Source organism: Canis lupus, chromosome 7, assembly GCF_011100685.1.
Source record: "Canis lupus familiaris isolate Mischka breed German Shepherd chromosome 7, alternate assembly UU_Cfam_GSD_1.0, whole genome shotgun sequence".
Classification (NCBI taxonomy): Eukaryota; Metazoa; Chordata; class Mammalia; order Carnivora; family Canidae; genus Canis; species Canis lupus.
In genome coordinates, this window is record NC_049228.1 from 48,693,175 (window position 1) to 48,710,682 (window position 17,508).

At 35.7% G+C, this 17,508-nt stretch overlaps 1 protein-coding gene across 1 annotated transcript in view; it reads right to left on the reverse strand.

Moving 5' to 3' along the window:
* Positions 1–17,508, reverse strand: part of PIK3C3 (phosphatidylinositol 3-kinase catalytic subunit type 3) — a 136,886-nt gene that overhangs the window by 54,260 nt on the left and 65,118 nt on the right. Inside the window, exons 12-15 of the mRNA NM_001287160.1 lie at positions 17,381–17,471; positions 11,191–11,258; positions 4,050–4,155; positions 1,424–1,540 (exon numbers count right to left, since the gene is read on the reverse strand). Of these exons, the coding sequence (NP_001274089.1) occupies positions 1,424–1,540; positions 4,050–4,155; positions 11,191–11,258; positions 17,381–17,471 (382 nt within the window). The remainder of the gene's footprint in view (positions 1–1,423; positions 1,541–4,049; positions 4,156–11,190; positions 11,259–17,380; positions 17,472–17,508) is intronic.

The following is a 17,508-nucleotide window of genomic DNA, read 5'->3' on the forward strand; positions in this document are numbered from 1 at the left end:
GAACAATAAAATGTGTTCTTTTACAAAGGTCACAAAGAAAGACTGGCCTGTAGATGGATTAGGTAAAGAGAAACTATCAAATGAATCCTTCACATCATTTGGGCTAATGATGAGGGAAAATGACTTGTGAAGAACAGATACTCATCTATTGTCATCAAGTAGAAGCCTTACATGAGAGAAAGATGTATGTACTAGCCATGAGAACAGATGCAAAGCCAATGTGTGCTGTTACTAATAACTAATTTTGTAACCCTGGTCAAGTCACAGAGGACTTTCATTTTCTCAGAGTAATTCCAGTCTCCATGATCTGTAGAGGTCCTTTGCACATCAAACAGATTATATTCTAGGATGCTAATATTCTAAAATGAGACCCAATAGAGCACTGTAAATTAAAAATATGGACTTAAAATGCCTGGGAACAAACCCCAACTGTAATACTTACTAGCTGAGGATGCTGGACAAATTACTTAAACCCTCGAACGCTCACACACTGTTGGTAGGAATGCAAACTGGTGCAGCCACTCTGGAAAAGTGTGGAGTTTCCTCAACAAGTTAAAAACAGAGTTACCCTATGACCCAGCAATTGCACTACTAGGTATTTATCCAAAGGATACAAACAGAGTGATTTGAAGGGACACATGCATCCCAATATTTATTACAGCAATGTCCACAATAGCCAAACTATCCAAAGAGCCCAAGTGTCCACTGATAGATAAATGGATAAAAATTAGGTGGTATATAAATAGAATGGAATATTACCCAGCCATCAAAAAAGAATGAAATCTTGCCATTTGCAACAATGTGGATGGAACTAGAGGGTATTATGCCAAGCGAAGTCAGTCAGTCAATTACCTTATAATTTCACTCATACGTGGAATTTAAGAAACAAAACAGATGAACATGGGAAAAAGAAGGAAAAATAAAATACAGAGGGAGGGAAGCTGTAAGAGATGTGTAACTCTAGGAAAGAAACTGAGGGTCTCTGGAAGAGAGGTAGTTTGGGGGAAGGGGTACATTAGGTGATGGCCATTAAGGAGGACACGTGATGTAATGAGCAGTGGGTATTATATGCAACTGAGGAATCACTAAATTCACCCCTAAAACTAATAATACAGTCTATGTTAACTACAATGAATTTAAATAAATTTTTTAATTACTTAACCTCTCTACTGACACTTTTTTTTTATAAGTGAGGTAATAACAGCATCTAACTTATAGAGCTGTTGTGAGGATGTGTGTGTATGTATATAAATTCATAAAACAGGATCCTGTACATAATCAGTGCTTATAAATCTTCCTATTACTATAATTACCTAAGAATTTCATAAAATATATCAACCTAGAGAGACTGTACCAGAATTCAGTATTTTGTGATACCAAGACTTCAATAGTCATAAACAAAAAGCAAAGCCCATAGGTTTACCTTTTTCTTACGATTTCCACTTTCACGCTGCACTGCCTTCATTAGATGCACCAGCCGATCTACAAATGTCTGCTGTGCAGCCAGCAAAGAACGCATAACTCTGACAGACTTATCACCCTGAAGGGATTCAAAGGGAAAGAAAATTAGTTCTGTGTAGCATAATGATCAGGGTTTCTTTAATAGCATGGGTGATCTTTATTTATTCTTCTAATAGCTACAAACTTCAATACAAAGTGAAATTGAAAAAGATTAATTATCTTGATTCAGAGATAATGAGAAAGCTGCTAGCTTATTTAAACACTGCCAATCCTTCCATAGTTGAAAATTATCTGAGTCTTCAATGAATACTAATCTATCAAAAACAGCACTTTTTTTTTCACATACAACCATGTGATAAAAGAGAGAATTCATTCACCCAAAATGCATTTACTCTTTGACTCAATAAATATCTGGAGGCCTATGATGTCTTCAGAAATGCATTGCATTTCTGCATATGGCAGAAACAGTATCATCTTCAAGGACCTAAAAATCTACTGAAAAAAAGAAAAGAAAAGAAAAGAAAAGCACTCAAATAGCAACATAATGCATGCTTGCTTAGTAAAATATGTCATAAAAATTAAATGCCATAAAGTCTTATGTAGTGAATTCCCAGTTCATAAAATATTATAAAATACATTTTCTCATTTAATCTTCCCATTTACAATGACAAGGGTGGCTAGGCAACTGTTATCATCCTCATTTTGAAGGTGAGGAATTTTAAGCTTGGAGAAAGTGAAATTTCTTCACAGGATGACAAAAGCTTTAAGTGACAGAACTAAGGTTAGCAGAGAAGACCAACTACTTTATCTGCCAATAAGTTAAAGGAGAGAAGCTCTGAGCTCTGAGAACTATAAAAAAGTTTAGTCTCCAAGAGCTCAGTAAGACGAGATTCAAATTTGTAAGAACATAAAACATGAAACTGCAGATAAAAGATGCTATGAAATTAACTATTTCTGTAGCAAATCACAGATGGATGCTGTAAGGGTCCTCACTGCCCCACACACCCTCTGCTGGCTGAACTGTGCCATAGCACTTTAAGAACCACAATACAGCAAAGGATACAGTCAACAAAACTAAACAACAACCTACAGAATGGGAGAAGATATTTGCAAATGACCTATCAGATAAAGGGCTAGTTTCCAAGATCTATAAAGAACTTATTAAACTCAACACCAAAGAAACAAACAATCCAATCATGAAATGGGCAAAAGACATGAACAGAAATCTCACAGAGGAAGACAGACATGGCCATCACGCTCATGAGAAAATGCTCTGCATCACTTGCCATCAGGGAAATACAAATCAAAACCACAATGAGATACCACCTCACACCAGTGAGAATGGGGAAAATTAACAAGGCAGGAAACCACAAATGTTGGAGAGGATGCGGAGAAAAGGGAACCCTCTTACACTGTTGGTGGGAATGTGAACTGGTGCAGCCACTCTGGAAAACTGTGTGGAGGTTCCTCAAACAGTTAAAAATAGACCTGCTCTATGACCCAGCAATTGCACTGCTGGGGATTTACCCCAAAGATACAGATGCAGTGAAACGCTGGGACACCTGCACCCTGATGTTTCTAGCAGCAATGTCCACAATAGCCAAATTGTGGAAGGAGCCTCGGTGTCCATGGAAAGATGAGTGGATAAAGAAGATGTGGTTTATGTATACAATAGAATATTACTCAGCCATTAGAAACGACAAATACCCACCATTTGCTTCAACGTGGATGGAACTGGAGGGTATTATGCTGAGTGAAATAAGTCAATCGGAGAAGGACAAACATTATATGTTCTCATTCATTTGGGGAATATAAATAATAGTGAGAGGGAATATAAGAGAAGGGAGAAGAAATGTGTGGGAAATATCAGAAAGGGAGACAGAACATAAAGACTCCTAACTCTGGGAAACGAACTAGGGGTGGTGGAAGGGGAGGAGAGTGGGGGGTGGGGGTGAATGGGTGACGGGCACTGAGGAGGGCACTTGACGGGATGAGCACTGGGTGTTATTCTGTATGTTGGCAAATTGAACACCAATAAAAAATAAATTTATTATTATTAAAAAAAAAAAGAACCACAATACCAAAGAGGAGAAAATGTTTTTACAAAGATTCTAAAAACTGTTTAAGAAGCAAAAATATGAGTTACGTAGTAAGTACTTGCAATATGAACATGGTCAGATTTCTGTAAATGTATCTAGTCTTGATAAACAAAATTAAAGAAAGGGAAATAAAAGAGCAACATTAAATAAAGTCAATGAACTTCCTATAAAGGGCCAAGGAATAAATACTTTAGGTCTTGCTAGCCATACAGTTTCCATTTCAACTATTCAACTGCTATTGCAGTGCAAAAATGGCCATAAACATATGAAAACAAATGAACATGACCATGTTCCAGAAATATTTGATGTAGGAACACTGAAATTTGACTTTCACATAATTTTCATTTGTCACAAGATACTATTCTTCTATTTTTTTCCATCATTTAAAAACAAAAACTACTCTTAGCTCATGGGACATACCAAAGCAGACAACCAGCCAGATATGGCCCATGCCCAGTGTTTTTCCCAACCCCCACATGAAATGGTTACCTTCAACAATGCTTGGCTGAATCGTCTCATTACATTCAAGTACATCTCATGGGTCTTTGGATCTCTTTGTTGAGTGTCTTGATCTTCACACTCCACTATCACATACCTTAAAAATATGTTAAGTCATTCATAAGGGGCGAAATGAGATTCATTTTGTAAATATCTCTACTTTCTACTTGAACAGTTTGTATTTGCAAAAATAAATAAACAGAAATAATGAAACACATTTTTCATCACTCTTTCAAAAGTAGAAAATTAGGGCACATACACAGCTGTTTATCAAAAGTCAATTAATAATAATAATGCCTTAATTTATATAGTATCCTAGATTTTCTATAAATTTTAGCATCAAAAGAAGCATTTTTCTCCTAATCCTTTCTGAGGTACATATAGCATCACCATCTTCAGAAATCAGCGAAGCTCACTAATCTACCAAGTAACTTACAAACAATATTTTCATAACCTATGTAATCCTTTTGGTAGTAAATATGGCTCTCTTATTCCAAAAATTTCTCTGAAGCTACTTTTCATTAACATACCTCTGCAAAATGAATACAATTTTCTATTTATTTTTCCCACCCAATCTTCTCATTTCTCAAAAGTCCACATATAATCTTCCATTTGTTTATCATAAAATTGTGGTTTTAGAGGATTAAAGAAATTTTAAATAAACCCAAACTGCTTATACAATTACCAAATCTTATAACCAATGATCTAGATTAGATCACAGAGGCCAATGTTTTGTGACTGTTGATGGGAACAAGCCATACTAGACACACATTTTATATCACAATTCAGGACACTGCAGCCGCATGTGTGCACATAGGTACCTCAAAACGAAAAAGTTTCACAAAGCAATATTCTATGTTAATATTTGCTATTCTGTTCTATTTCATTTTTCTTTGAATAACAAATACTAGATTGTGAGCCTTTAGACTGATTTCAGGGAGTCATGACATGTAGTTTGAAAAACACAGATCTATTCTGACCAACTTGCTTGTTTCATCAATAGTCAAACTTAAGAGGAGTTATGTCTTACAAATGCCATTACTATTTGATTGCAGACCTGAAATCAGAGCCCAGGACTTTGGGCTCCTGGGGCAGAACCCTTTCTGTCATACTAAGCTTATACTCTCACACTTTTATCTTTAAAAATCATATAAAACTTTTCAACTTTCTAATCTGATAGTGTTTTTTCAATCTCAAGTCACAGCCACTTATTTTCTTTTATATTATTTCTGGGAAAAAGTATAGTTTGCCAACAGAAGGTGAACTTCCTGAGAGCAGAAAGCTTATCTGTCTTGATTACACTATACCCTCCGCACTTCCAGGCCTGGCTCAAAAAACTCAATAGGTTATTGCTGAATGAATGAATGACTCAAATCTCACAAATCTAACAATTATCTCAATGCTGATAATTCTCCAATATGAACCCAAAACTCTGATTTTGCATTTCTTTAAATGTCCTTTTACATTCATCCACCCTAATTTTTAAGCAGCACATTCCTTTTTAAGACACTGTCATTTTTAACAAACATATGTAAAACTGAATCTATCACACTAAATGAGTTACTTTTCTATTTTTATTGAATCTACCAATATTCCAGTCATTTGGGCTAAAAATTCCATTGTAGCTGGGTTTTCTCAAAAATTAGGCAGGAAACATAAAGTGTTTGAATCGCTTGAATACAAGAAAATAGAAGTGAGCAGTAGCCAGAGCAGAGAACATAAGTGCTACATAAAATCATCATTGGCGGGGATCCCTGGGTGGCTCAGCGGTTTAGCGCCTGCCTTCAGCCCAGGGTGTGATCTTGGAGTCCAGGGATCGAGTCCCACATCAGGTTCCATGCCTAGAGCCTGCTTCTCCCTCTGCCTGTGTCTCTGCCTCTCTCTGTGAGTCTCTCATGAATAAATAAATAAAATCTTCGGAAAAAAATCATTATTGGCACCTTAATTTGTGATCCATGCACATAGAGCCAAACCTAGCTCCCATTTCTCTGCCTCAAACATCTATACTCAATTAGTCACTAGACTTAATTTTTTTTTCCCTATAAAATGCCTCTTAACCATGCTTCTAGCTAGCCCCACCTAGAATCAACCAGCAGATACCTATTACCTGGCTTCTCCAACTCTGAAAAGAAACCCATTATTGCTCAATACAATCATCCTAAATTTTTCTTCTTTAAACTGTCTTCATAATGTGCTACCTCTACTAACAAAAAATCAATGGTTCCCTCTTATCTACCAGTTTAACATAGATCTGGTGGCCCCACCATCTGGTTCAAATGTCCACTATCCCCAATTTATGAATGCACATTGCAGTCAAGTCAGTCCCCTAATCATTCCTCCTATATGCACCCACTTGGTACTTTTGCTCATGCTGCAATAATGTCCAGAAATACTTCCCATCTCCATCTTTCCATATGCTACTCACCCTTCAAGTAAAGAAGACATTGTATCTCTTTCAGGAAGCCTTCATAGACCCTGACAAGTCCCTCCTCCTTGACTTCCTAGAATAGGCCTGGCCTCTGGAACTTGTGCTGTTACAACTGTTTCACATATTTAACTCTTAGTTCCCTTTATTGATTATTAAGAATTTGATGCTACAGGCCACATCTTAAAACTTTTCAGTAGCTCCTAACATATTTATAATAGTCTTATACACAGAAATATTTTAAGGGCTCTAAAAAAGTAAAAGCCTTCCTCTCCTGACTTCCCAGTGCAATGGTTTATCATGATAATAGCAGCTGTTCTAAAGTCTTAGAGCTATATAACCTAGAATTCTCAGAAAAGTGGAATGAAGAACTGAACCATGACGGTATTTCCATCATATCATGTTCCCAACAGGAATTCTAGACCAAAATTCAAGGTATTCTTGAATCTTGAATCAAGAAAGACTTCTAGAGGGACACCTGGGTGGCTCAGCTGGTTAAGCACCCAGCTCTTGATTTCAGCTCAGGTCATAATCTCAGGGTTGTGAAATCAAGCCCTGTATTGGGCTCCACACTGGGCATGGAGCCTGCTTAAGATTCTCATTTCTCTCCCTGCCCTCTCTCTCTAAAAGCAAGCAAGCAAGAAAGCCTTCTAGAGTTACAAGATACATACAACTATTTAAAATAAAATTAAAAATTCAATTTTCAGTCACATACTCTATATTTCAGGTGCTCAACAGCCATATGTGCAGTATTATGGATAGTTTCCATCACTGTAGAAAGCTTCACTGGGTAGCTCTATTCTAGACAAATAAGCTAAGAACAGTTTAAGATAAACTCTTATTTCCTATTTGCAGTATTCCAGAATGTTTGGTCATTTCAGGATATCACATAGAAATGTTAAATAGTGATTCTAAACTATAACATTGATAATATACAATCCTATTCAAATCCTATCCAGACCTTTCCACCCTTTAAATTCCTTGACTATCTCCATTACCTTAGTATATAATTGTCTTTTTCTGGGTCTTTACACAGAAATTCATTTCCAAATGAGTAATACCGTAATACAGATGACCAGAACATATAGGCTCCATCATTTTGTTCAGGTCTCCCTGACCACCAAGTAAACTCCATGGTCACAGCTATTTTCTATAACTGAGCGTCCACACTGATGCTCATGATAAAGGTCAAAAAATCTTCCAAGCCAAAGTTCTGTTGCAAAAAGACAAGTCTAAAACAAAAATGACAGCATCATCTCCAAATATGAAGGGCAAATTCAGATCAAGACTAAAAGATCTAGATCTGAATCATTTCTGAATTCTCAGTTCACAGCGGTAAGTAGATTGTACAAAGCACTCTAAGGTATTCCCTCGAAACCTATCATCTTCAAGTAGAAATGCAGACAAAACTGTCCAGGTACTCATTGTAAGATGACATCAGTGGGTTACCTACTTCCTGGCAATTTCATTTTGTAGGGTAAATAACCTTTATTACCTTGTAAGGTCTTAAAAGTTATAGAAAAACATGTCAAAGCATCCAAAGTTTACTTTCAATTTCAACATTAGCTATAAAAATAAAAAAACAGAACGATTTATAGATCTTGATGCCCAGCACTTTACAGATTGGAGACTATAACTCCCCTCTGTGGCTTAAAAGGTTGACACTATTCATTTTAAAAGGATTGTCTGCACAACGATAAGCCCCTAAGGATTCAGCTATACCAGGAATTCCATTTAAATCGCTGGAAAGGGACAAATGAAAAAGGAAATTCAAAAGGTTTGAAAGGAAATAGCACAATCAATTAAAATTTTTATCTTAATATATTTGCTACAATAAGAGTATGCTTAGAGTGAGAGGCCTTTAAATTGTTATACTTGATTAATATTTTTATACTACCCTGTCCATGTTCAAGGAAGAGAATGATCATTTTAAACCAATTACTGAAATTATTTCCATATTTTCACCCAACAATCAAAAAAGCAGTGCCTACCAATGCCAGAAGCCTACATCAACAGCTTTTTTCTCCCCATGAGTATCTCTGAATACGTAATATGCAGACTGTAAATACAGGAAAAACAACTACTCCTCAGAGAAGGAGCAGACATAGCACATGCTATTGCTTCAATGAATCAGAGATATAGCAAGAAAACACAAATCAAATCTAAGTTTGATGGAATGCTTATAAGACTGGGAGTTGGAGTTGCATTTGTTTATTGTCTATGGAGAAAACAAAGCATTCTTTCTGAATGGAAACTGTTGCCTTGCTGGAAATTGCTCATCTAATAGGTTTCCTACTGCTTAGATGCTTGCAGAATGGTCTGAAAACTCTTCCTACTTGAAATAAGAGAACAAAGGTTCTATCACAACTAATTTCAGATTCTACAATGAAATCTGGTCTATAGTCAAATCTGAAGAGTAATTTTAAAACACCACAAAATCAATATATGCACACATAGCTCTTATAATAGTGACGACTCTAGACTATAAATTCTTAGCCAGAGAAAACTTTTCATGAATATTGCAATAAAAATATCTATAAAAGAATTCTCAGTAAATGATTTAAAAAAATATAAAATCTTAATTTTAAAATACTCAAGCAGCTTATAAGTACTTACCCAAAAACTTGGCAAATTTCTGAGTGCTATGTTTTTTTTAATTTCCTTTTAAATATTTACTTAGATGTTCATGAGGAAATTTTCCGTAACACCAGTGAACAGACATACACTTAAGAATTCAGATTGGAAAATGGAGAACATTAGGAAGCAAGAGATTACATTAAAAAGGAAATAATAGCTATTGGTATTATGAGAATTGCCAAGTAAACTTTTTAAAGTAAAAATGGTGATAAACAACTAGCCAAAACATTCTGTAGGTATTTTTCAAGGACATACTGAAATTTACTGTGAGAGAAATGTAGTTTTATGAATATTATATTAAACTGCTAAAAGAGGTTATTTTTCTTTCCATTATTAGGACCAAAAGGAAAAAAAAATTACAGGTTCTAAAGGGGCAGGGGGGAAAATGACAGATTTAATTACGATTAAAGGGGACCATAAAGGTTGAGACTAAACAATTATTTACTGTATATGTACATAATGGACAGCTCTTTTGGTTTTGAAAGAGCCTTCTGATTTAGTTGCATATTTCTTGGCTACAAGGGCAGTATCCAGAATAAGGTTATGTTTGGAGAGTAGGAGAATAAAATTCAGGCTTAATTTGAACTACAGGACAGTTTTCCAAACTCAGTCTAGAACAAGACAGTATTTTGTTTACTTTCTTCATGGAAAGCAAAATGCCTTATCCTTCAAAAATAATGAGCTTTCAAAATGGTATCTATTCACTTCTACTGTTTAAGTAATAAACCCAATTAATCAAGCAGTATTTTAGATCAGAAATAATTTCCACAGTTAAATATTATCAAGTATGTCAATAAGTTTAAAAATGTTTCTAAATGTACAGAGATTTCAGGTAGTGGTTGCCCAGCTGGCTCGGCCTTTTGTTTGCTAAGGCTCTCTTGTCTTGTGTTTCATCTTAGTGCTTTCTTTTATTGAACCAAAATATTGCTCATTGTGGCTTAAGTTAGTTGTCCTCTATACTTTATTATTCTGTGACAGATAAAGGGAGCCAGGCTTTATATTACTTGTGTCCCAGGAAGTCAGTTAGTTCTTCCATGGCCTTAGTTGCTCTTTCCTTCACCTCATTCAGGAAACCTTTCTCATAGATACACTTCTACTTGCCCCATTTAACTTCTTGGGGAAGAGTGAGAAAAGGTCACTGAAAGCACTCTGTAAATACCAAAGTGCTAAATAAGCCTAGAGGTCCCTCACCTGCATTTGGAGACCCTCCGTAAGGTCTCTGCTGATCTTAGTGTCTCCTGAAGAACAGAGCTCTAAATGCATGTAGACCCCCAAGAATTAGTTGCAGCTCTGCCTCCAGCCTGCAGAGAGCTATCACCACGTTCACCTTCTATGGGGTGTGGCTTCACAAGGGGAGGCATGCAGACTTTGTCTCCCTCTGTGTGGCTCGCCCTTGTTGGGTGGACTGTGCTGAGCCCTCATGTGGAGGGCAAGGGACCCCAGGGAAGGGGGGACCTTACGTAGAGACCAACGTGAGATATCCCATGAAACATGTTTTCCTGATGAATTTCTCCCTGACTGGCCTCTTAAGAAATAAAAAATTAAAAAAATCCCTATTAAAAAAACAAACAAACAAACAAAAACCCTCTGAGGTTAGAAAAAAACCCTCTAACTAATAAGGTTCCACCAAGTTCACCTACATCTTGCTTCTGCCCCAGTTTCCTCATCCACAAGAGAGGTACCTTCAAATTCCAGCTTCCTGTTTTTGCGTGATTACCAATGCCGTGGTTATAATGTGAAAATACACACTCCTGAAGGACTGTGAGGGACCATACTTACACTACTTAAAATAGCATAAAAAGCAAATAAATATCAAACTGCAAAACCTACTACCTTACCCCGTTTTATCTTACGTCCTGAAAAGTCAGTGAAAGGAAGAGAAACAGTAGTGCTAATAAGTACTTCCTTGAACACAGTTGTAAAGAAATACAGCCAGGAAACATAAATACTATATTTAGGCTTTTGATGACTTCTCATATCTTATTTCAAACTGCCTTTACATTTACAGTGTGGGGAAAAAAATAGTCCTAACTTGTAATCAGAAAATAAAAAGAAAGCTATTTCACATACCAATATAAATAATTAGCCAGTGTTGAGTTTTTGCAGGCTCTTGATATCAAGAAGGTGCAGAGATCTTGCTGAAAGAATTAAAAGAAATGTAAATTTATTACCATCTGCTATTAACAAGGGGAAAAGAAGAGAGTCTACATTTGTCTATCAGTTTTCATCTATATATCTCTGTCACAGATCAGATTTTTACATATCCATCTATTCCTCCATCCTTCCATCCAATATTTATTCTAAATCAGGCAATATATGAGAGGCTAATGACACCATGGTTCACAGAGTTACTTGTCCTACTGAAGTTTAACATTTAGTGGAGAAGAGAGACATCAAAGAAACTCAGAAATAATTTAGATCGGGAGGTCACAAAAGGCAGCGACAGGGATGTGATACTAGGCGAGACCAAAATGACACTATGGACAGAGGCCCTAAACTTGACTGTTCAAGAAATTTTAAAAAGGCCCAGTGTAGCTAAAATACGGTGAACATGAAAGTAAAGGAAGCTGAAAAGATAGGCAAAGCCCAATTGTGCAAGACCTTTAAGGTCACACTATTAAGTATAGATTTTGTTTGCAAAGCAGTGGATATTGAACAAAAGATCTTAAGCAGGAAGGTGAGATGATCTGATTTCCATTATATGAAAATGACTCCAGCTGCTCTGAGAAGTAGAAGCCTGAGATCAGTTAGGATGTTATTATAGGAGTCTACAAGAGTGAACTGTGGGAGCAGAGATGGAAAGAAATAGATTTTTAAAGCATTTGGTAAGTATAATTAATAAGACTTGCTGATGGAAAAGGAGGAGGAAGGAAAGAAAGGAATTGACATTAACTCCCAAATTTATGGATTTAGCAAATGAGTTGATTGGCTACATCACAGATGGAAATTCCAACTGAGGAACAACAGGCTGAAGTGTTGTATTCAGGAGAGAGAGTTGTACTTTGAAATATTAACTTGAAATGCCTGTCAGATATACAATGGAGATCAAGTAGGGTTTGGGATATACGAATTTAAAACTCAGATGAGAGAAATGTGCAAGACATATAAATTTGAGTTTATCAGTACAGCCTGGGGCAAGAGTATAAATTGAGAATAGAAGAGAACCTTGAGGAACATTAAGATGTCAGGCAGCAGAGAAAGTGCTGACAAAGGAAACTAAGAAGGAACAGTCAGAGAGGTGGGGGGAAAACATGGGCTGTACAGTATCATTTAAACCCTGAGAAGAATCCTTCAAGAAGGGAGCTATTTGGGGCACCAGGGTGGCTCGATGGTTGAGCGTCTGCCTTTGGCTCAGGTCGTGATCCCTGGGCCCTGGGATGCGTCCTGCATCACACTCCCTGCCAGGAGCCTACTTCTGCCTCTGCCTGTGTCTCTGCCTCTCTCTCTGTGTCTCTCATGAACAAATAAATAAAATCTTAAAAACAAAAAAAAAAGGGAGCCATTTACTTTGCTGAATACTGCAAATAGGAACTGAGAAGTATACATAATCACAAACATTCAAGTTATTTACTACTTTAGCAAAGGAAGTTTTGAATTAACAATGGGAAGCAAAGGCCAGAATGATGTGGATTAAAAACTGGGGAGAAAGAAAAAAGGAAGAAGAGTCAATATTTACAAAAAACTCCTTTTAGAAGGGAAACTCCCTTTAATACTTTTAGAAGCTTGATCTTATTTAAAGGGAAATAAGAAAATAAGGTGTGGTTTCAAAGGACGGTGGCAAGGAAGAGTTTTTGTTTTGTTTCATTTCTGAATTTTTTATTTTTTTATTTTTTGTAGATTTTATTATGGGAGTTCAATTTGCCAACATATAGTATACACCCAGTGCTCATCCCGTCAAGTGCCCCCCTCAGTGCCCATCACCCAGTCACCCCATCCTCCCGCCTACCTCCCCTTCCACTACCTCTTGTTTTTTTTTCCCCAGAGTTAGGAGTCTCTCATGTTCTGTCACCCTTTCTGATATTTCCCACTTATTTTCTCTCCTTTCCCCTATAATCGTTTCTGAATTTTTTAGATGGGAGATACTGACATATTTGAATATTTCTACCAGGAAAAGAAGAGAGCATATCTTTGAATGGAGCTGTATTTTGTCTGTGTAGGAAAACAAGGAAAGCATGAAAAAGGATTACCTCTGTAAATCTGGTGATGGGAAATTGAGACCATTCTTACCCAGAGACTTCTATTTTTTTCCATTAAGTGTGAGGCAGAGCACGAAGAAGAAAGTAGAGAAAGTATGAAATAGGCACTGCAGAGCAGGGAAAGCAACCCACCCAGAAAAATGTAAGATGGCAGATGTTGAGTGTCCATCTGATGTCTGTGATCATGAATTTACAGGGATGCCAACATGCTAGGCCATGTGCTTCTTCAGCAATATTAAGGCTTAGAGCAATTAGGTAATTAATTAGGCTTATCAAGGGTTGAGATTTTACCAAGGGAACTGAAAGTACTAATAAAAGAATGATTAAAATGCTGAGCCATGGGATAAAAGATATATTCAGAGGAAAGCAAATATTGAAGGAGGCTGATGAACAAATAAAGAAGTACAGATCAATGGATTAGAAGTTTCTATGTGGTAGGGGTATTTTGGAAAGTAAGCTAAAGTAATAAAAGGTTATTATCACAAAGCAGATATGCCAGTGCTTTCAGAGGTGGCAAGAACCTTATCTCTAATTTTAGAGCTAAAACCTTAGCACTAGATTTTAAATGTGCAACATTTAAAAGCCCAGTAGGGAAACACCTCAATCAGAAAGTCATAATACCAAATCCATGAATTTAACAGGTAGAATCTAAGCCTAAAGTTTATCTTTGACTTGAGGAGAAGGATATTACATTTTTATATAATTTTATATACACACATATATATAAAAATAAACACACACACAATTTTATATATATATATATATATAGAAAACACAGATTTCATTTGACAGTATACTTTTTTTTTTCATTAAAATACTATTGACAGAGCATAGATTGATTGGAAAGAATTAAATTTAAAAACATTTGTGAGGAGTGCCTGGGTGGCTCAGTCGGTTGAGCATCTGCCTTTATTTAGCTCAGGTCATGATCTCAGGGTCCTGGGATAGAACCTCACCATTGGGCTCCCCACTCAGCAAGGAGTCTGTTTCTTCCTCTACCTTTGTCCTTCCCCCTGGCTCATGCTCTTTCTCTAATAAATAAAATCTTAAAACAAAAAAATAAATAAATAAAAACATGTGAAACAAGAAACCTGTACTATAAATTTTTAAACTCAATTTAGGTAATTAAAAAAATTTTTAAGACTACAAGAAAAAAATGTGCTTTAGGAAAAAAAAGTGATTTCATATTGAAGTTCAGAGATATAAGAAGAAATCGTAAATATATCTAAATAGTTACTGATTGTATACAATGATAGTATTATCTAATTAGGGAGTTAAATAAGAAAGAACTACATCACTGGATAAAAGTGACATACAAGTAAAGAGGCATACTGTTTTGGAGAAGGATAATACTTTTTATGCCAAACTTAAAGGATGGATGTTAAAATATCTAGCCAGCAAAAGAAATGAGAGACAATATAACCTCCAAGCTGAGGACAGAGACAAATGATAGGAAGAGGATCCAGCCAAATATAGGTAAGGGAAAAATATATAAGGATAGAAAGTATCACCACTTAAGATGATGAAATAAATCAAAATATAGCTCTAATCACAATAAAGATGGAGGAAAAGTTCTAGTTAAAAGACAATAGTGTTAAACTGGATTAACAAATGAAATCTAGCTATAGGATATTTTCCAGAGATAAACCTAAATATAAGGCCCCAGAAATACTGAAATGAAAAGGACTCAAAAGTATACCAGTGAATACTAACCAAGACAAAGTACTATTTCAATCAGACAAAACAGACTTTAAAGCAAAATATATCACTCAACATAATGTAGTAGTAATAACAGTGATAAAAGATTCAATTTACTTGAATACACCTAATAAAATAGTTTCAAAATATTTAAAGCAAACATCAACAGAAAAAGAAGGAGAAACTGACAATTACACCATTATGCATAATGGGGGGGGGGGGGGATTTTACCCTAAATCTTAAGATATCAAGCACAGGAAAATATCAGGAAAGGGTTCATTAACACAATGAATGAGCTTGTTCTAGTGACATTCATGTAATGGTATTCCCAACGATTGGGGAATATATCTTCTCTTCAAGAATCCAGAGAATTAATGGAAAATTACCATATTTCAACAATGAGAGTAAGTGTCTATTTTCTAACATTTGGCCACACATACATAGTGCTCTCCTAAAACTCCAAGAACAGGTAAAGGAAAGGGGAAGAAAGCAAGAGATTCCTCAGGTGTCAGAGAGGAAACAAGGATGTTGGTATGTGCAGTGATAAGCAATGAATTTCAGTTTGGCTGGATACCACCTGACATCTCTAAACACTGAATTGTTTACGAGTCTCTTAAAGGTGATGACTGCTTATATAGTATTATTACTCTGCTGGAGGGAACAAGAGGGAGAAAGTACTCAAAAGGAGTCCCAGTGCTTTCTGGGATAGCTTGAATAAGCTAAACCCTTTACAAACTATTCAGCTGAGAAAAAAATGGGTTTAATCATTGAGTAATAACAGGTAGGTCTAACAGTTACAAGAGAAATATGAGAAATATATATAAACTATTTTTATTTTTAGTCTAAAAGTTCTGAGTCATAATGTGTAAAACTATTCTGAATATAACATTCAGAATCCAATCACTTCACACAATCTTCAATGTAAACTACCCTAGTTCAAGCCACCAACAAGTCTAATGCAGATTATTTTCAATAGCTTCCAAGTAAAAGTTATTTGATAACATGGCCTGCTTGATTCCTGCTCTTTTTCTGACTCCTTCTTTTACTATGCTCCCTTCTGCTCACTCCCCAGAGCCAGGATCCTCTGGTGTTCCTCTTACACTTATGCTCTGGTCCTCAAGCCCCTATATTTGCTGTTCCCTCTGCCTGATAAATACTCTCCCCAGACCACTTGTATGGTTACTCCCTCACTATATCACCTTTACAAGATGTCACTTTCCCAGGGAGGCACTCCCTGACCACTTTTCAAAATTGCAACTGTCTAACCTCACCCCAATACCTCCTCTATCATCCTACTCTGATTTATTTTTCTCCTTAGAAAGTAGATATCATTATTTCTTCTACTGTATATAAATATTATTGACTACCATCAGTACAAACACTACAATATAAGCTCCATGAAGACAAAGATTTTGACCTCATCATCCCCAGCACCTTGAATATTTCTGGTATGTGATTAAGAGCTCAAAAAATATGTGTGAAAGAATGAATTACTGAACCAATATATCTGTATCTTAGATTTGAAAAAGCAAAACAATTAAACTGGTGCTAAATGGTTTCTTAAAGGGCTCCCTTAAGGATTCTATGATCCTGTAATTTAAAATTTTTTTTTTTTTTCAATATTTTCTCTTGTATCAAGAGGTAGGCAGATATCAAACTCTGGTTAACAGTTAGTAATAAAAACAGGAGTCATTCAGTCTTCAACACTACTACTAAAATTCGACTAAAGGCAATATATACATATGTTAAAAAAAAAATCAAGTAAACTTCCTAGTATCAAAGTCCATATTATTTGTTTTTAACATCAGAGATGCAAAATGTTCTCAAATTAGAAGTCTTAGGGAGAAATTCAACAACACACTACATCAACTTCTGCAAATATACTTCCAAATGTACTTTCAGAGTAGTCGTAGGCTTTTTGGCCTATTTTACCTCAAAAATCAGTCTATTTATTTAGGAAGATTTCACTTAATTTTTCTGTAAAAGAACAGCTACTTAGTATATAAGTATCAAAGTCATACATTTCTACAATGTAATCACAATACCAACAATTACAGTAATGTTCACAAATATGTTCACAATAAATATTTTGAGTTTCCTTAATAAAATATTTAAGCTCAGTTTATTTTCATATTGCATATTAATCCATTTATATGCCCAAAGCACCAATAAAAATGCCTTGAATTGAAGATTTTCTGGCACTTTTTTGCTGAGAGGAAAAGTCATAAACATGCATCATAAAACAAGTTATTTAATAAAGTTGTAATATTTAGTTTATTAATCAAAATCAATGCTTTAAAGACCAACATAAAATATTTATCTGGAAAGATAGCTCCCGTAGGAAACTTGAAAAGCTTTGTACCTACCTCTAGATTTTCACCATCTGAACTGTCTTTTGTTTTAGATGCAGGAGGAGGGGAAGACACTGGAGGAAGAGGGCTGTTTATAATTTGGGAGCTGAAAAAATAACAGGAGATATCACTGACATGTAAAA